This window comes from Pleuronectes platessa, chromosome 10 (assembly GCF_947347685.1).
Source record: "Pleuronectes platessa chromosome 10, fPlePla1.1, whole genome shotgun sequence".
Taxonomy (NCBI): domain Eukaryota; kingdom Metazoa; phylum Chordata; class Actinopteri; order Pleuronectiformes; family Pleuronectidae; genus Pleuronectes; species Pleuronectes platessa.
This window is the reverse complement of record NC_070635.1, coordinates 786,981-807,037: the sequence shown is the minus strand read 5'-3', so window position 1 is coordinate 807,037 and position 20,057 is coordinate 786,981. Positions and strand designations below refer to the sequence as shown.

The following is a 20,057-nucleotide window of genomic DNA, read 5'->3' as shown; positions in this document are numbered from 1 at the left end:
AACAGTCAAGTTTTCTTCAGCCTCATCATCAAACAGTCTTATTATATTAATGTTAATGTGAATTGATAAAATAGATGTTTAAATATTCGGTGGTTTTCCCTGCAAGATTAGGGTTAAAAAATAACTGAAGGAATATTTCCGAACAGTTAATCTCATTAAACACTGGATTATAAAATGTCACCAACAGCAGCAGAGGAGATTTACTGAAGCTAAATTAGGAATGGGGGGGAGGGTGGGGCTATAATATAATACAAAATATGTTTTAAGTCACACACATGACTCAGACATAGAAACACAAACATCCACACTGAGAGGATGTATTTACACCACGTCTGAGCCGTGTCACCGTGGAATCAGGTCTTGTGCTGAACTCCAGCAGCACAAGAACACTTTCCTACTGGACACTGACACATCATTGCATTGGATTCCTGTATCTGTAAATATGTTCTCCGTCTGTGATTTATGTATGTCAGTGATGTGTTTAAGTGTATAAGCTACTGGATGATCTAAATGTTCCAAGGGGATTAATAAAGTATCCATATATCTATCTATCTATCTAACACAAACTGGGACTGAAACTCAGTTTAAGACATTTCAACAGAAACGTGAAAATCCACCATCAAGCGTCAGAGATGAATCACATCCCAGATTCTCCTCTGACCTGAGGGAGAATCCCGGAGGAGGAGTTCTTCACCTCTGATTGAACTGAGGATGGAAATAAAAACACGGAAGCATCATGTGGTATCGCTCGAGTGTCTGAAAACTGAAGTGACAACTTGAACTTTAACAGAATCTGTCGGACATTTGATCTGAAAACGTTTTACATCACAGAGGAACTGATCCAGGAAGCAGGAGACCAGCAGCTCCTGAGTTCTGTTAGACGACTGCTTGTGTCATGGAGCCTGGAACAGAGAGATTTAAAACCTGTTTCAACAAAAGAGCTCTAACTCCGGATTCACATCATATCGTCATCAAATAATCATCAACCGATCAAACATCTACACACAAAAGTATTCCTGCCGTTAACTGTAAATAAAGATGGGCTGAGGCACAAAGGTGAAACCAAAGTGTCACTATCGCCCCCTGGTGTCGGTGCAGTATCGGTCGTAGACCTCCTCCATGTTAGCAGATGGGACATGAACGAAACTGAGAAAAATCAAAGTAGACGTTAAATAAATTGTGTCAAAGATGTTTCTGTCATTTCAGGTCATTCTTATCCCTCTGATGTTTCTGATCAGTTTGTTTTTCATTAGTTATTTGAGGATATAAAAATGGGCTGAGATGTGATGATTGACAGCTGTGACTGACTCCTGATTGGTCGAGCAGGTGTATGGGCAGGACCTTGATACCACAGCTACCTTCCTTGGAGGCTACTGCACAGACTCTGACTCTGAGATATCGTATTTTCCAGAAACAAAATGCTCAGAATACATAAAACTCTCTAGATGCTAACTTTTCTAGATACTAACTTCTGTAGATGCTAAACTCTCTAGATGCTAAACTCTCTAGATGCTAACTTCTCTAGATGCTAAACTCTCTAGATGCTAAACTCTCTAGATGCTAACTTCTCTAGATGCTAAACTCTCTAGATGGTAACTTCTCTAGATGCTAACTTCTCTAGATGCTTATCTCTAGATGCTAACTTCTCTAGATGCTAAACTCTCTAGATGCTAACTTCTCTAAATACTAACTTCTCTAGATACTAACTTCTCTAGATGCTAAACTCTCTAGATGCTAACTTCTCTAGATGCTAACTTCTCTAAATACTAACTTCTCTAGATGCTAACTTCTCTAGATGCTAACTATCTAGATATTTACCAACCGCCTCACATTCAGGATGTCGATAGACAGTTAACAGTCAACGTGTCACATGTCCGTTATGAGTAGATGCTAGCGCACATCAGCAGGGCCACAGTAAAGAGTTTGTGGGGCAGTGGTGGGGCCCATCGGGGCCAGAAATTAATTTTCATAGAACTCAGAGGATAAACTGTGACTCTCTAGCACCACCACCAGGCCAAACCACTAATCTGGTTCTCACAAGAAAAATCAACACCTACTGTCGAAAATAGAGAAAAGCACAGAACGCTGGATGGAGCATAAACGATTTATATTTTCTGTTAAAAGCCAAGAACTGTTTGAATTAAGATTTTTTTGAATGATGTGATAATATCAAGCACCAGAATCGAATTCAGGAGAGTGACCCACTTCCGACTGAGCAGTGATCAGTCCTGAGGACACGAGGACGGTCTGAGGAGGAGAATGTGAGCGTGGCCTCGTTTCTCCTCCTCTCACCTCCCGTCAGCTTCGTCCTTTGAACGACCTCACCCCCCCCCCCCCCCGACACCTCCTCTCTGGACAGAACTGGGCCAATGAGGCGTCCCGACGGGGAGTTCCTGGGAAACATCAGAACCTTGTGCTGCTGCCTCCGGTGTGGTCGCTATGTCTGAGCAGCCGACCACTGCAGAGCGATGGAGTGATAACAAACACAGGACAAAGTACCTGATATGAACACAAATTTTATATTTATAAATCTGTTTTTACAGTTCACATGATTCATTCAAATGATTTGTTTTCTCTGACCAGCAGTCAAAGGCTGAAGGATGTTGAACTCCTGCTCCTCCATGTTAGAAGCCTCGTCGCTTCACTGGAGCTGAATGAATTCATGAAGCTGGTTTTAGAAGCAGAGAGGACAGAGTCCCAGCAGAGAGGACAGAGTCCCAGCAGAGAGGACGGACACAGGACACGCCAGCAGGCAAAAGACATGTCATCACATGAGGACGCACTGTGACCAGAGGACGATGATGACAGGATCCTTGTTTGAATATTTCTACATTTCACACTGAAGAAAACTCAAAGGTTATGAATGATATTCTACTACAGGTCTCAGAGTTGTGGAGGTGCTGCTGTAGTTTCATGAAACCAGTCAGACTTGTGTTTACACGTTAATGAGAAGTGTTTATCACTCTGTCGAACGACAGAGGCTGAGAAGCTAGTTCTTCTTCTTCTTGTGGAAGAACCCTGGGACGGAGATGACATGAGTTTAGTTGTGTTGAGTGGAAGAGACATCTCATCTTGTTATTGAGGTAAACTGAAGCTGTTATATTTCTCCCTCTGTCAGTTTAATAGATTTATTAAAACCTCGGAGGTGGAAGGACACATTGAACGAGACTTCGAAACGCGACCAACTGCCGAGGAGACAATCTACTTCCTGTTTACATCACATGACCAGAGTATGGTCATGGTCATGTGACGTGTGTTTTCATGTGCGTTAGTTTGGATATTAATATATATAATATTTCTGATAAGGAGCTGAAACGCTTGTGTGTGTGGAGGTCGATTTCATTTTTCAACGTGTTCGTGTGAAATAAAGTTCTTTGCTTTAATTAACATTGTGTATTTAACATCATATCCAGGTCGCCCGACTCAGATTGTTATTCTCCAGTGACTCTGTGTGAGTTGGACTCTTTCAATCAAAGCTTCTCTGAGTTAAACACATGAAGTCGACTCCGTCCTGATGCTCTGAAGAGGTGGAGCTGGAACCACACAGGTTCTCTGGGGAACCTCAACGTGCCGGAGTGGAAAACAAGCTGGTCTCAGCTGAGGGGACGTTAAGTAGGACAGGAGATTTTTCACTGGAGCTCAACACTGTTTGCTTCATATCTCAAATCATCGTGGTCCAAAAAGCTTTTCTCAGGTTCACGTCCTGTCTCTATAAAACTCCTCCTCTCTCTCTCTTTTTAATCTGGACCATCACCTCAGGTACATCCGATGATTTCCCGCCTCGCTGAGTTCACCGCTGACCTGGATTCAGCGCTTGATGTCCCGGCTCTGCAGCCAGAGAAAAAACTAACTGGAGCATCATGTTTACATTTTACATTTTAAGAAGAAATGAAAAGAGGTTGAGAGCTGAGCTGAGTGTCATGGATAATAGTGCACGTGAGAAAAGGTTGTGGTCTCAAACCTCTCTGAGGAGTGAACACCACTGGTTCCAGTTTGAATCTGTTCATATTTTTTACAACCAGTTTAAGCCTCTGTTGGTTAAAACAGTGAAATGAATCGATGTCAAACCTCCAGACCCGACAGTGAGAGAGGACGTCTGTGGCTCCCAGGTCAGTGATTCGAGTCAGTCAGACATTTGAAGAGACCAGTCTGACCCACAGGAGAGTTTACTGCATGACTGATCCTCAGAGAGATGATGATGAGGCACCGAGGTCCAAACACATCTCTGCATGAAACCTACTGGTGCACACCTGGTTCACCTACTGGTGCAGAGAGCTCACGTCGTATGAGGAGGAGAAAACTACTTTCCACTGAAGCAAGATGTTCGTAGCAGTAAGTCCAGTTTCCAGAAGCATGGTGAAGCAGTGCATCATGGGAAACCAGCAGGTCTGGTCTCCTGGTTCTACCACCACAGTTCCTCTCCTCCGCTGCTGCGGGTGCTCGCTCGCTCGTGCCCCTGAAGCCTCAGCATCTCCAGGACGCTCCTGGCGTAGGCGTCCCTCAAGTTCACGCCTCCCCCCATTCCTCCCTCCCCGGTCTCCACCACCGAGCCCCGGCTCAGCCTCTTGAGCATCTCGCCGTGCCGCAGCGCCGCCACTCATGTCGGCCATCTTTGGCCCCCTAGTGGCCGAAAATTACAGGTTGTGCCTTTAAAATTCACTCTTTACGTGTTGACCTTTAAAATGACCTCATGGCTGAACCTGACACCGTTTCCATAACCAAACACTTTTCATATTTTGATCCTTCTCTTCTCTCTCACTTTTCTTTGCCGTACCCGTTTCCTCTCCTCTTTGACTCACCCCTCCATTACCACTCTCTCCATCTTCTCTTCTATTATTCATGAGTTGAGTCCAGGGATTATCATCCTTCCTAAAATCACCCACATCAGAGTGTTCATACATCCCAGACACACTAAGATTCACTCACACAGAATAATCTCACACACTCTCTCTCCTCCCTCCGTCTCCTTGAGGAATTTACCAAAATACAAATCAATATTTGTTCTCACTCGTCCTCCTGTAATCTCACAGCTGCAGCTTCACCGAGAAGAATTTCCATTTCTCTTTCACATCTTGTAGCTGAAACCAGATCAGAGTGATAAACAGGCCACACAGCCGTTAGCACATGAATCCAGACGAGGCCGTGTCTGCACCTCAGGTCCCGACATCACTTTGTATGAGTGAAGATGTTCAGGTGTCAGCTGAGAGCAGCGGCTCCAGCAGTTATCTACAGGTCGCTGTGGTCTTTAACTTCAAGTCTGTTTCACTGATGAGTTTTAAAATACAAAGGACAGAAAGTAAAGAAGTGAGACATAATTTCCTTTGAATGGGAAAGAGATGCCCTCGAGTGTTATGAGCTCAACGTCTTTCCATTGAGACGCAATACAACCAGGTTTCCATGAAAAGTCATATTATCATTAAAACTAGTGTTTGCTTTGCAGGTGTGAGATTCAAGGTCGTTAAATGAAGAGTTTATGAACTTTAGCTTCACAGACACAAGTTGTGTGTTTGAACCGGTCAGTGTGGAGCAGCATGATGGGTCGGCAGGGCTCTCTCCAAAAAGAACAAAGACTGAATGGTTGTGTGTCTGTGTCAGACGTGTGGTAGAGGTCCCACCCCCACCCCCCCCACTCTCAAAGAGTAAAGGGCATAGACCCGTGTTTACCTGTCGAGTGTCGTCCCAGCTTCAGCATGCGGAGGGACCTGAGGAGACGGAGGACCTGCACCACCCGGCCCATGTTCTCCAGCTCGCTGGTTCCTCCATGGAGGCTCTCCACTGCCAGCGTCACGTAGAAGGGCAGGATGGCCAGCAGGTCGATCACGTTGAGGACGTTCTGGCTGAACCGAAACTTATCCCTCACACAGAGGAACCGAAGTGCCAGCTCGCCCGTGAACCACACCACGCACACGTACTCCAGGGCATCGAACAGTAGCGGTGCGCTAACTCCCTCGTCCCTCACTCCCACGTCCTCCCCGAAGTCCAGCGAGATGAGCACCATGTTGATCAGCGACAGCCCCACGAGGAGAATGGACAGTGAGCTGAAGGTGCGAGCCGCCCGTGACGAGTCAGGTTTCTCCAGAAGGTCCCAAAGGCGTCTGCGGAGAGCAGGGAGGACGGCGCCGATAAAATCCTCTTCATCAGCTTCAGCCTCAAACTCTCCCTGAACGTCGAAGCTCTCCTTCTGCTCCTTGCGGCGATAGTAACGCTCGCGGCAGCAAGGGTGGATCCGAACGTCCTCGATGCCCCAGTACTCGATCTCCTGCAGGAAGGAGACCTCACACAGCTCCTCCCGGACGTGCAGGTGACCCGTCCGGTAGAAGTTCATCACGTACCTGGAATACAGAGAGACGGGAAAGACATGATACAACTATTGTGTTTTCTTTGCTTTACTGTACGACTCGAGGCCTTTTCTGTCCTTTCTCCGAACAGGGTTAGTACAAATTTTGGGTAGATAATAATTTGTCATCTTTGATTGTTGCAACTCGACATAGTGCGAAGAGAGGGAGGTGGGAAGAGAGGGAGGTGCCACCTACTGGAAGGTCTGTGAATTTCGGTCAAAGAAGAACTCGTTGTCCAGGAGGTCGGCGTCGTCGCAGAGCTCCAGAGCCGAGTCCCGGCTGCAGGAGGCCAGTCTCCCCAGCCGGGTCTCTGGGTGGGAGGCCAGCAGCTCCTGGGTCAGTGAGTAGCGACTCCCTCCGACGTTGATGATGAAGACGTCAACGTCTCTGACGCAGGACGCCGTCGTCTCGCTGAAGAAGACGCTGGAGTCCAGAGACAGCGGTGAGGTGCTGTCACCGTAGAGCTCAGCCGCCGCCACCGACCTCGAAGGGAAGCTCATGGTGGAGGGGGGGGGGGGCTGTTGGAGGGTTGAATGGTGAGAGACGTCAATAACGTTCATTTCAAAGGAAGAAAATGACTCAAGAACACAAGATTTGTTCTTCACGTCATCATTTCCGTCGAAACACCTGAACGACATGAACTTTTACCCGACCATGTTTGCACATAAGAACAGCTGGATTGAAATGCTCCTCATGTTTCTAACTGTCTGTCTGCGTCTCACTGCTGAGCAGGTAGCGCTAAGTGAAAACCTGCTGTTACTTGTTCAGCTCTTCCCTCCAGATGGAACCCCCTGTCTGCTGTGTCTGTAGCTCTGTGACCATTTGAAAAGACATAAACAGAGTGAGGTCGGATCCCGGAGGAACCGCGTCTGTCTTATGGACTTTGTCAGAAGGGACGGGAACATCCTCACGTGACCTCAGTTATTAGAGCACAGCACCAATCAAAGGGAAGAGCGGAGGAGGAAGCAGAGATGTAGAACAGTCCGTGTCCTACTTGAGCAAATCTCTGGCTTCTGCCGTATTTAAATATTTTAGCTGGCTTTTCTAATTAATAGATCTGATGCTACTTTTCCTGTTATCATTCTTTACCTTTTACCAGTTGTGACGCCGTCTTCTCACTAATTCTCTAAATATTACATGAGGCCATTTGAGCGGAGACAGGAATGGGGGGTCTCCACCTTTTAAATCTTTCTTCTGATTAGTTTTTACCAGATTTAAAATCACATTGTAGAACTCTGAAGCAGCCGTTAATCCCTAATGTACCATTTCCCACTGATTATGTTTCTGGGTTGAGCAGAATCCGTACGTTCTCGTGAACACAATATCTGAGGAAAGACTCGAGAGAATTTCTTCAAATATTCACTTAAATGTTAATGCTGTTATGTAACCAGATTAAAATGATGTATCTCCATACAATCTGTGCACAAGACATATTTTAATTTTTATATCAATGACTCTGAACCAGAAACAGTAATAAAAAGACTTATGTTTTCATAATTCTTCAAATGTTGTTTGTCTGAATCTGAAACTTCCTCTGATAACAAACATGCTGCGATTCTTTTAAGTTGCATTTGGGCACAAGAGTGATTTTACTGTAACTTAATATTGAACCTGGGTTCAGAACATTACAAACTGTAACGATTAAAATAAAAGATTGTTCAGTTTATGTAATAAATGTCAACTTGTGCTGTAGAGGAGATCCTGTTTTTCCTTTTCAGTTTTCACAACCAGAGGGACTAACACGTATAAACATGAAGGTTGAGGTCAGATAAAGGTCACAGCTGGAGGTCAGATAAAGGTCACAGCTGGAGGACGTGTGAGTTCTCACTTCATATCATGATATTTGATCTAATTCATGTTCCGACTGTATCTGTGCAGCCTCGTCTTCAGCTGTGTGATGAGACACAGACCAGTCGACATTAACTTTTAACCAGAGGAACCACAAAGTCCGTCTTGGAAACATAAACCTCTGATATAAACGATTGTCCAGGAGGATATGAATAAAAATACTCTCAGCACTGACGCATTGTTTCAAAACATTTTAATCCAAAATGAACCATCCCTAATGTTTCCGCAAAAATCGGAACATTGAATAAATCTGTGCTGAAAATTCTCCTCATTTTTTCGACAACTAAGAAATAATCATTTTGAGAAAACAGCCTGTGATTAAATTTATGACAAAAATCTTCAGAATGTCATAGAATAAAAGACTCAATATGTATTTTATATGTTTTCTTTCTACTCGTCTGTTATAAAAGAAAAAATTACTAAATCTAAATATTTACAGAAGCATGATAAAACCGACAGATTCAGTCTGTATAATTAAAATTATATAACTGCAGGTGCTTGATAGATAGAGAGATAGATAGATAGATAGATGGACGGGTAGATCTATAAATAGATAGATAGACAGATAGATGTATAAATAGATAGATAGATAGATATATAAATAGAAAGATAGACAGACAGATATATAAATAGATAGATAGATGGATAGATATATAGATAGATAGATGGATAGATATATAAATAGAAAGATAGACAGACAGATATATAAATAGATAGATAGATGGATAGATATATAAATAGATAGATAGATAGATAGATCGATCTTACCTGGTCTAAAAGAAGAGAATCTTCAGCACTTTGTTCGATAACTCCTCATTTTCTTGATTAAATCCAAACATTTCCCTGTGTTTTCATTAATTGACACCAGAGATGGTTTGAATAAAGTTGGATTAGTCTTTGTCCACAGGAGATAAAACCCATCAGTCGGGTCTGGAGGAGGCAGCAGCTCCTGAAGCATCACTTCTCTGCTCTGTGATTCGCTGTGCTGGTTTAAAATGTTGTGGAGGAAAATATGGAGGGAGAATAATGTCACAAAGAACCTTCTCACTGTTTGAGGGTTGTTGTTGCAGACCGTATAAAGATGGACGACACTCGTCCCATGGTTCATGAAGGAAGCCGATATAGATAGATAGATAGATAGATAGATAGATAGATAGATAGATAGATAGATGGATACTTTATTAATCCCGTGGGAAATTCAGATATATATCTGATTGTGGAGCCGTGGGTCGACGTCCGTAGCCTGACCAATCATGTCATACGTTATGAACCAATCATGTCATGGGTTATGATTGACAGATGAGATTGTTTTTATATCATCAATAACTGATTCAAACCAAACTGATCAGAAACACTTGAACAAACATCAGTGAGAGAAGAACGACCTGAAATGACAGAAACATCTTTGACAAACATTTATTTAACGTGTACTCTGGTTAGATTGTTTGGTCCATGTCCCGTCTGCTAACATGGAGGAGGAAGGGTTTATGACGGATAATGCAGCCAGCCACCAGGGGGCGATGAAGACACTGTGGCTTCACTTTGAGGGAGCTGTCATGTCGTCCATCTTTATTTACAGTCTGTTATTAGATGTTACAACAAACACACTTGTAAGTGGAAAAGATCATTTCTGTCTTTGGATTTTTCACGTGATTTATCAACGATTAGAAAAATGAAAAAAGGTTTAATTATAAAACTGTAACTTGGTGTCACTGTTGTTTCCGGTGTCGCTCGCTGGTCAGAGGCTCCTCCGGCTCCGGTGGCATTAATTACCCTCCATACTCTCATCCTGTCTGAAAGCCTGCTGCTAGGCAACAACCTGGTTTCCTGAACCTTTATTGGAATTAAAAGATGCTCCACGTCCCTGAGGCCACAGCGCCACCATGTGGCCCATTTAACCTTCATTCTCATGCCAACTTTCCAGGGAAATTGAATATTTCATCCAAAATTTGAATATTGGGTGCAATAAGAAATAATGTTAGATAAGATACTAGATACAATATGAAAGATTGTGATATATGATAAGATAAGAAACAATACTGGATAAGATATTGTACATCATATTGGATACGTCTCAAGCGCTCCATATGTCCTCCTTACTAATGACATATAATAACAAGCCACATGTAAACTCCTCATACTGCAGCAAATCACAGCCACAAATGATACAGATTACACATGTTTGTCCAGTGTTCCTTCTTATCAATGGATAAATATTGAAACTTGTGTAAATATCCACAGTGTTTTAAAGAAGGTTCTCCATAAATGTAGAATAAAATGTATTGGTTGTAAAATAGATATTAATAATGAACTGAATTCAGAATGAACCTCTGTGAAAGAAGGTTTGTTTTCCTGTGTCTGAGACGTGGAGAAGTTTGAATCTGTTTCAGGCGGCTGACCACATGATGCTGTTCTCCAGGGACGATCTGCTGCCCCCCCCCCCCCCATGTCTCATTACCCAGACATGTCCTGTATCTCTGGGTAATGAGACGTGGCTGCTCTGTCTGTGGAGCTGGAACCAAACAGGCTGATTGGGACACGAGACACAGAAAGAGCAGACAGGACGACAGGTGGATATTTAAAATCTGAAAGCTTCGCGTCTCCCTCGTGTTTTACAGAATTAATCGACAACGTGAACTCCACAAACAATGAATGAATAGATGCTATAGATAAAATTACTGAAAACTTCTGGAATCACTTTTCCAGTTTTGAAATATGAGCACTAACGAGCAGAATGTTTCAGAGTCTCTGTCCCAGTCAGACAACAGAAACTAGCTCCACATCTTTAATGAGATAAGATAATAGTCATCAGTCCATTGAGACAGCAGCAGAGACTTAGAATGAGGTCAACAAGAGAACATGAAAAATATTAAATCAGACAATAAAATAAATCAATAAAAAGCCTGGCAGTAATACAGAGATTTAAATTACACAGAAACACATTAGTACAGAATTCAGGAACAGGAAGGTGCTCGTGCATCATCCTGTGTCACTGCACTTTACTTATAAAGTTCTAGAAAACAGTGAAAGGTTTTATTTTGTACAGACCAACATTTTCTGCTGAATTATTTTGTTCAGTTGTCTTTTCTTGTTTGTTTGATTCTCTTGTCTTCTGCTGGAACGAGTCTGGATCAACAGAGTTTGATCTTAACTTCAGTTTAGTTTGCTGCCTCGCTACTGCTGCACTCCCCTCCTCCTCCAGACGGTGGAGGTAATGCGCCGGTGTGTTGTTTGCCAGCCGCCGTTAATCCCCAGGAGAAGAAGAAGAAGTGCGCGCTAGCAGGAGGCGGCTAACAACACGGAGCTAACAACACGGAGCTCCGCGCACACAGACACCGGCACCGGGCCTGTTTGTGAAAGTCACCGGGAGGCGGTCAGCACCGGGTGAGGAGCGCGCACACGCACACGCCGCCGCGGCCCGGGGGGAGTGTGGGAGTTGTAGTTTGCTCCGTGGCGGGATGGCGGGCTAACGCAGGAGCTAGCCGCTTTGAACCGGGGACAAGTTGGAGCGCGCGAATCAACTCCGACGTTTATTGTGAAGAAGAAGGAGAGAGAAGGTTTCCTGTGGAACTCCGGAGGCGCGTCCATGGAACTCCGGAGGTTCTCACGTGACTGCTTCAGCTCGAGAGAACTTTCCTCTCTAATTCTGAGTGTTTTCAACCCGTCCTTCACATCCTGTCTTCTGTCATTCACCTGTCAATCACCTGTCGATCGCCTGTCAATCACCACGACACGTATGCTGTGTTACATAAAAACTGTTTGATGGATTCACCCATTTCAGTGTAAAGTTAGTAACTCTGAACTGGAGTCATCTATGGGACGAGCTGCTCATGTTAAAGTTAGATTTCATCTTCTCTGAGGAGAACACGTGATTACTGTCTACTGCATCAAATTCTATCATTAATAAGTTTAAACCCAAGATCACCTCAGGGCCCATGACAGTTATATGGATTCTTATTATTGATGCAGTGCTTTTAGCAAAGGTCACAGACACTTTACACAAAGAACAGAGAAATGAAATCAGATGAGTTTCTGCTGATGGACCTGGAAAGTGCTGAGAAGCCGATATTTGATTTACAATCATTTAGTTTGCTGACGCTGTCAAATACGCATTTTAATATGTAATAGTGAGATAATATTCAGGACTGTGCCAGATACTTCCTGCAGCTTTCACATATTAATTCAGATTGTTGGAGGTATAAACTTTTATTCACAGTCTACAGAGAACTTGAACTCCATGAAAACCTCTGTGTGGTTGTTGGTACACATCTGGATACGAGTCTCTGTAAAGCCGTGTGTCTTCCTCCCGTCGGGACACAGGGACGCTCAGACGGACGCAGACATGAGTGAAGTGGTGGAGGAAGCCGTGGACAGCCCTGCAGGGTCCGAGGAGGAGGTGGAGGAGGTGGAGGACACGTCGCAGGAAGAGCTTTCCAGTCCGAGTGGTGTCAAAGCAGCCGGTAAAGAGACTCTAGACACAAACACTTTGAAACACGAGTGAATGAACCTGTTGAAACCGGAGCCGTCACAGTTTAGTCTGCGGCTCAGTTTGCTCCAGACGCCTCTACGATGGAAAACTTCTCTACCGCTCTGAAAACACAAGTTGCCAGTGGCTCCATTCGTGGCAGCACCGGATGCATGTTTGATGCTGGTATTAGTTTTGGAACGTCTCTTTTGTTTACTTTCTTTTTTTTTCATCCTCGATACAGTGGTTGGTGACATCATCGAGGGCAAGCGCTCAAAGAAAACGGTCGAGAGGCTCGACTTCCAGGCACCGAAGCAAAAGGAGAAGCTCAAGATTGGAGAAGGTGAATATTCAACTATGAAAGACACGGCTTCATTCCAGGATATGAATATTTGTGATTTAAAAAATTAGCTATCCGGATATTTACAGATATGATACTGACGTTTTTTTGACTTCACTTCTTTTCAGGTAGTGGATATAAATTGGGAGACATTCCACGCACCAGCTTCCAGCTCCACAAGATGAAGGCAGCTGATCTGAAGCCTCTTCACACCATCCTGTTCGACAGGCCAGGAAAGGTACGAACATCCAGACGAGACCTTTTCCCCTGAGGTCCCTTTCAGTCCCAGTTTACTTCAGGATGATCTCTGCTCTTCAACAGACAGCCACGATAAAGAAGAACCTTCGTCTGTTTAACGGATTTGGTTTCGATGCCGACAGTGAACAGTACATCAAAAAACGAGACAAGCTCCTCAAGTAAGTTTCTGTGTAGAATCTTTCCTCTGGTTGAGTCTAGGTTCAGTGAGCTCCAGTGTTTTCTTCACAGCGACACGGTCAGCTGTTGATCCTGTTGGATGTGTTTTCATGTAGAGAGTAATCAATGTGTTGACTCCGTCTGAGTCGTCCCTCTGAACTGAAACACTACTGGACACTGGATATTACCCATGATCCTCTGCTTCCTGAACCAGAAGAGCTGCTGCTGTAACAAATCCACCAAACTCTGTTACATCCCACATCCTTCAAACTGTGCTGAGAGAAACTGACAATAGACTGTGTTGCTTTACAATGACAAATTACTTTCTGTGGAAATGTATAACTACATCTGTTTAAACATTTTTTTTTTAATTGCTAATGGTGAACAATGAGCTTCATGTTTTCTTCTGTTCTTTTGATTCAGAAATTCAAATTTCACCAACACAAAGCTGAAAGTTGTCTGTTGTGTTTTGGATCTGGAGAAGAAAGGAACTCACTTAGATCTGGTCGACAGGATCATGACTTTCCTCATTGCACCTAAAACCAGTGGGAAGGTACACGAAAGGAATCATGGCTTGTTCAAACATGATGCAGTGACAATAAATATTGTTTTTATTTTTAATTTCAATGTAGAAGTTTAAGTAAAGTAAAGTTTATCTTCTGGTTTCAGACCTTAAGGTTTAGATTCTGAAGCTTCTGTTTGTGTCTCGGCAGCGTCTCCCTGTGAAGAAGAAGAGGAAATCAAAGAAGAAACTGTCGGGCGACAACTCGGAGACACAGACCAAGAAAAAGAGCAAATCCAAACCCACGAGCTCGTTGTCCAGTCCCAAAAAGTCCAAAGCAGGAAGCAAGTCCAAAGCCATCGTCATGGACTCCAGCAGTGACGAGGAAGAGGAGGAAGAGGATGAGAAGGTGGGGGCGTCGGCTGAGGCTGAGGGGTCAGACACGGAGGAGAAACTGTCAGAGAAAGAGGAAGACCAGTCCGACAAGTCGGAGCCTTCTGCCGACGAAGAGGAGGACGAGGATGATGACGTGAGATTCTCCGACTAAGCACAAAACTGGAACCTGTTGTTTCTGATGTTTGATCAACAAACTGAGGCTGAAACGATTTAGACGCTGAACAGATCAAACACAATATTATTCCACCACATGAATAATTAACCTATCGTTTAAAAAAACTAAAAGTTCCATTTATTTAGTTTAGTGACCGTAAATATAATATCTTTGTGTTCTGATCATCTGGGAAATGTTTCATTCTCTTTCCATTTTATTAACTAACGACTGTGTTTGTGTCAGTCTTGGAAATCAGAGTTGAGCAGAGGGAAGAGTGCATCGAAGAAATCAGCGTCAGTGAAAAGACAAAGGACGCCAGCGAAGAAGACGCTTCCTCCTAAGAAGAGAGCGAAGAAGGACGTGACCGACGAGTGCGACAGCGACACACAACCTGAGGAGAAGGTAACAACTTGTTGTTATTACACTGCAACAAATACAACGTGACAGTTTATCAGTTTTGAAACAGTTTCCACTTTTAGAAGATGTACATTTATATTTTTATTCTCAATTTGAGTTCTATGTAACTGGTTGTATTTTCTTTTTTGTTTATAATTACTTCAATAAAGTCTCAGAAAACAATTGTGTAAACATTTTGGTTAATATAATTTATTTTAGGCCCAAACTCCACATTGTTCGAGCTGATAAGTACCACTACTTCATGACATTTTTATTTTCCATATTTCTTTTAGTAGAAACTTTCATTAATACCTGCAGTGTTTTAATAAAATCACTTAACATTTTCATGTATAAGTAATTTCCAGTGCCACGCCCCGACAGCGACCAGTGCAAACCACAAGATTATCTCAGTTTATTAAAGAACTTTTTTTATTCAGCCCACAAAGAAGAAGTCTCCTGCGGTCAAACCTGCGGCCAAGACAAAGAAGGCCGACAGCAGCAGCAACAGCAAAAACAACACAAACACAGGTGAGATGGATCTGAGCTCAACGTGCTGCTTCTTAACAGCTGATCTGGTGATAGAAAAAGATGAGTGTGGATCACGTGTCGGTAACAGACAACTTCCACAGTCGGCCTCATCGCAGCTTTGTGTTCTCACGAGCAGCAGACGACAGTTCAGACGACGAGCCGCTCATCAAGATGATCCGGAGAGAGCCGAGCGACGCCCAGCTGAAGGAGACCGTGCAGAGTCTGCTGAAGGAGGCGAATCTGGAGGAGATGACCATGAAACAGATCTGTCAGAAGGTGAGAGGCCGCCTCCGCTCACAGGCCTGGGAAAGGAGCGGAGTTATCTTTACATCCTGCACATTTAAAAATGTATTTTAAATGAATAAGTCATCAAATAATTTAAACACTTTCAGGTGTTTGACACCTTCCCAGACCACGACCTGAGCAGCAAAAAGGACTACATCAAACAGACAGTCAAATCTGTGAGTATCTGAACACACACACATATATATATATATATATATATATATATATATATATATATATGTACATTTATTTAATTCAGTAATTAATCCAATGCTACAGTGAAGTGTATAGAAGTTGGTTTGATGTTGGTGCACGTTCTCCCACAGCTCATCACATGAAGATCAGGAAGTCGCTGTGAAACTTCACAAGAGAAGAAAAGTCTGTTTCATCAGTTCTGTTTGTTTTCATAAAAATCTGTTTTATACATGTTTTTTATTATTATGAATGTTTCACATTAACTCCACATCGTTCATCTTTTCAAAGCTCTCTGCTCGAGTCCAAATCAAAGTAGGAAGATTTTTCTTCATATAATAAGCAGTTTTGCAGGTTACAATAAAAAGTAGTGGTTTGGACATTGTAAGAATTTGTGTTTTTTTGTTTGTTTTTATTTAAAACACATTTTTACAAACCTGATCTTTGCTTTTGACTCACATTTAAATTTGTATGTTTCTTATTAGATTAAGTTATTTTTGATTTAAACGTTTGTTATTAATTGTCTTGAAGCTGAAAACAGTCAAACTTTTTTTATTGTGGATGTTGGATTTGTTCTTGATTTTCTCTGTCAAACATCATTTACACTTTTCACATTCACAGATTAACAGAGTCGTTTACTTACTGATTAAAATTCTACCTTTTTTAACAAACCTGTCTTCATGTTGTTTGAGTCACGTGTTGGTTGTTGATTTCACACATTTCACTTTTCAAAAATAATTTTAGTTTTGAGCCTGAACATCAGTGAGAAACGTTATGAGGACTTTTCTGTGGCTGCAGGTTTTAATGTGGGAAGTGAATCTGTTTACATTATGGGACCGAAGTGAAGTCTTCCTGTCAATCACTAAATCTACACGTGCTGTAGGTTTAAGTCCAGTTTAGGGTTCGACCAGCAACATAGACAGGCGATAGGGGGCAGCATCACTGAGAATCCCTCAGGTGTAGCGGAGAAGAAGAAGGTGAATCCTTGCCTGTCTCTGATTGGTCCACCCTCATGTTTTGACTCTGACTATCCAATCACCGCTCTGCTTACCTAACCAACCAATCAGAGGCAGAATAGGGGGCGGGTCTTCTCGCAGCTCGGCTGGAGAACAACCGGAGAAACGAACCGTGACGTTGTTGAGACTCGACCCGGAACTGGAGGCTCCACCGCCGGCTGCTCTCTCTGACTGTCCCCGGAACAGAGCTCCGTGTTGTGGGAGCCGCAGTGTGATGAAGAGCCGGAGACCGTGACCCGGAGCCGGCCGCGCACCGAGTGATTGACGGTAAGTTGCGTCCAGCTTCGGTCTGGATGGAGTCAGGTCAAAGGTCAACAGGTGAAAGTTAAACTCACTGAATTTCTTCGGGTTTCAAACTCTTAAGTTCATCTGGAGTTTGGCCTTTGACTTTGACAGAGTTGATTTACAGTAAAATAATACATAAGATAAAAGGTGTATATATATGTGAATGTTCTGTTTTCAGTATTGATGTGATACACAGTTGTTTATTAAGTTTTCAAGCTGATTACATTTATTTTCAACATATGTTTTAATCCCAAAATGATCAAATATCTTTCCTCAAGTTGTCTTCACTGTCCGATCCATGGTTAAGTTGTGCCTTTGTTTGTGTTTACAATGTTAAAGAAGGAAAAGTAATAACTCAAATACACAAACTAATGCATTCAACACAATACAATTATATTTATCAAGAGTTTGTCCACTTTTATCTATGATGTATTTGTAAAGATAATATTTGACCCAGCCGCACAACAACTGACAAGAAATGTACACACACATACACACACGTGTGTTTAGTCAGTAATCTGTCGAAGGTTGTTTTAGAGGAAAACTTGAGTTAGAGAGAAGTTAGTACATTTATCAATATAAGTGAATTTATCAATAAACTGATATATTTATACATAATTATCATTAATGAATGATTAAGCAACATTTTACTCTTGTGTTTGATTTAAATTAAGCAGTTTAACAATTTTATATAGACAGCCACTTATTATACGATTTATACAGAAGATCGCCCCCTGGTGGCTGGCTTCAGTCCAAGTCATAAACACTGCCTCCTCCATGTTAGCAGATGAGACATCGACCAAATTACAGAGTTCATGTTAAAGACATGTTGTGTGTCATTTCCTCCTCGTTAGCAGGATTAAACACAAACAGTAGCTCAACCGATTTCTGTGGAGAAATAAGAATTCGTTAACTTTAGGAGTAAATCCAGATCAGGGGGCCTGGCCAGGAAGATCTTTCCCACTCTCTCTAATTGTATTAATCTCGATTCCACGGTTAATACTGATCAGTGCATCATGATTAACAAGCTACTTTGTTAATGTGCAGTAAAAAGTACATTTCACTTCACTATGCAGTGTATTAAGTATCATGAATTTAAAAGTGCAGTGCGTACATTAATGTAGTAAATGATATTTCACCGCTGCCTGGTTAGGAACTTCAATATAAAGTAATGTAAAGTTCTGGAATGTGAAGGTTCGGGTTTTACTCAAGAGCACACGAATCATGTTTGTAAGAAGAGAAAAGAAACTAGAAACACGTTTAGCAGCTTATCAGGTTTCTATTCAGACAGGTCGTGTCAGAGGCTGTGTGTGTCTGTGTGTGTCTGTGTGTGTCTGTGTGTGTCCATGGGTGTGTTCCCACCAGGATATCCTCCTCCAGTCTTGCGTCACTTGGGTTTGTCAGATTCTGTTGTTCAGTTTGTGTCGTGTTTACTTTTCTCTTAGTTTACTTTCACGTGTGAACTTTCACTGCAGGTGTTTACTGTGTTAGATATTAGAAACACACACACACACACACACACACACACACACACACCTTGTGAGTAGCCTTTCAGCTCATGTTTGAATAAGAGAAAATCTGCAAACTGTTAAAGTCGTATTATTTGTCAGTGACCTTCAGGCTCCAGCTCAGACTTCAGTCTCTTGTTTGGTGAAGATCTGGTCGTGGAGGTGAAGTCCTCAGGATCCATCTCAATAGTTGTTTGGTTGTTTCAGTCGGATCTTCGTTGACCTTTGACCCTTCACGGCGGCCGTCCTCTCCACCAGCGTCTGTACTGAACACCTGGATTTTGTAACTGTGTGGTCAGGTGATGGATGCAGAGGGGGGGGGGGCAGTTCCTCATGGCGGCAGACAGCTGGCAGCTGGACGCTCCGTTCGGCTCCGACCTGGTGTTCTGCGGCTCGGAGAAACCCCTGCAGGACTGGGCGGTAGACCCCGTCTGTGTGAGTTACCCGCACGTCTACGATGGCGCCGGTTAGGTCTCCATGTGTTTCTGTTTTAAACCTGAAGATCTGTCTTTGTCTCAGGCGCCCGTGAATCCCGACAGCGAATCAGAGGACGTGCTCCACGGAGTCGACCCCAACGAGGTGTTCTGCAGTGGGCCGCCCGCCGACGCCTCGTCCGAGAGCGACAGCGGAATCTCTGAGGAGACGGGGGCGACCGCCACGCCGACCCCCATGACCCCCATGACCCCTACGACCCCTACGACCCCTACGACCCCTACGACCCCTACGACCCTGTACCAGGTGGTTTATGACATCAGTGGGCTGGGAGCTGTGAAGGTGGAACCTGGACTAGAGAACGTGATCTCCATCGAGCTCGGTGAGGTCACAGCAAAGTTCCTCAGTAGTTTGTTTTATTCAGACACTTGTCTTTAGATGGTCACTCCCTCTCTCTCTCTCCCTCCTCTCTCCCCCTCTCTCCCTCCTCTCTCCCTCTCTCTCCCTCTCTCTCTCCCTCTCTCCCTCTCTCTCCCTCTCTCTCTCTCTCCCTCTCTCTCTCCCCCTCTCTCCCTCCTCCTCTCTCTCTCTCTCTCCCTCCTCTCTCCCTCTCTCTCTCTCTCTCTCTCCCTCTCTCTCTCCCCCTCTCTCCCTCCTCCTCTCTCTCTCTCTCTCCCTCCTCTCTCTCTCCCTCCTCTCTCCCTCCTCTCTCTCCCTCCTCTCTCCCTCCTCTCTCCCTCTCTCTCTCCCTCCTCTCTCCCTCCCTCCTCTCTCCCTCCTCTCTCTCCCTCCTCTCTCTCCCTCCTCTCTCCCTCCTCTCTCCCTCTCTCTCCCTCTCTCTCTCCCTCCTCTCTCCCTCTCTCTCCCCTCTCTCTCCCTCCTCCCTGTCCTCTCTCTCCCTCCTCTCTCCCTCCTCTCTCCCTCTCTCTCCCTCCTCTCTCCCTCCTCTCTCCCTCTC

General features: G+C 43.7%; 3 protein-coding genes across 4 annotated transcripts in view; 2 read left to right on the top strand and 1 right to left on the bottom strand.

Annotated features, from left to right (window-relative positions):
* Positions 1-5,632: 5,632 nt before the first annotated feature.
* kcnv1 (potassium voltage-gated channel modifier subfamily V member 1) lies at positions 5,633-6,838 on the bottom strand. The gene is made up of 2 exons (XM_053432192.1): positions 6,534-6,838; positions 5,633-6,332 (listed from the first exon to the last, which is right to left on the bottom strand). The coding sequence occupies exons 1-2, from the start codon at positions 6,836-6,838 to the stop codon at positions 5,633-5,635; spliced, it is 1,005 nt and encodes a 334-aa protein (XP_053288167.1).
* Positions 6,839-11,435: 4,597 nt separating this feature from the next.
* On the top strand, positions 11,436-16,529 carry dek (DEK proto-oncogene). 2 transcript variants are annotated; one of them, XM_053433377.1, is made up of 12 exons: positions 11,436-11,570; positions 12,507-12,646; positions 12,896-12,994; positions 13,120-13,229; positions 13,313-13,407; positions 13,829-13,958; positions 14,119-14,436; positions 14,701-14,859; positions 15,291-15,381; positions 15,518-15,657; positions 15,774-15,842; positions 15,993-16,529. In XM_053433377.1, the coding sequence occupies exons 2-12, from the start codon at positions 12,529-12,531 to the stop codon at positions 16,002-16,004; spliced, it is 1,341 nt and encodes a 446-aa protein (XP_053289352.1). In that variant the 5' UTR covers positions 11,436-11,570; positions 12,507-12,528; the 3' UTR covers positions 16,005-16,529. The 2 variants fall into 2 exon arrangements, with proteins under 2 accessions (XP_053289352.1, XP_053289351.1); XM_053433376.1 differs by lacking the exon at positions 11,436-11,570 and adding an exon at positions 11,660-11,920.
* A 357-nt stretch (positions 16,530-16,886) lies between these two features.
* The window catches only part of LOC128449144 (cyclic AMP-responsive element-binding protein 3-like protein 4), a 4,487-nt gene continuing 1,316 nt past the window's right edge, over positions 16,887-20,057 (top strand). Inside the window, exons 1-3 of the mRNA XM_053432191.1 lie at positions 16,887-17,141; positions 18,967-19,102; positions 19,187-19,481. Coding sequence (XP_053288166.1) covers positions 18,974-19,102; positions 19,187-19,481 — 424 coding nt within the window. The 5' untranslated portion in view covers positions 16,887-17,141; positions 18,967-18,973. The remainder of the gene's footprint in view (positions 17,142-18,966; positions 19,103-19,186; positions 19,482-20,057) is intronic.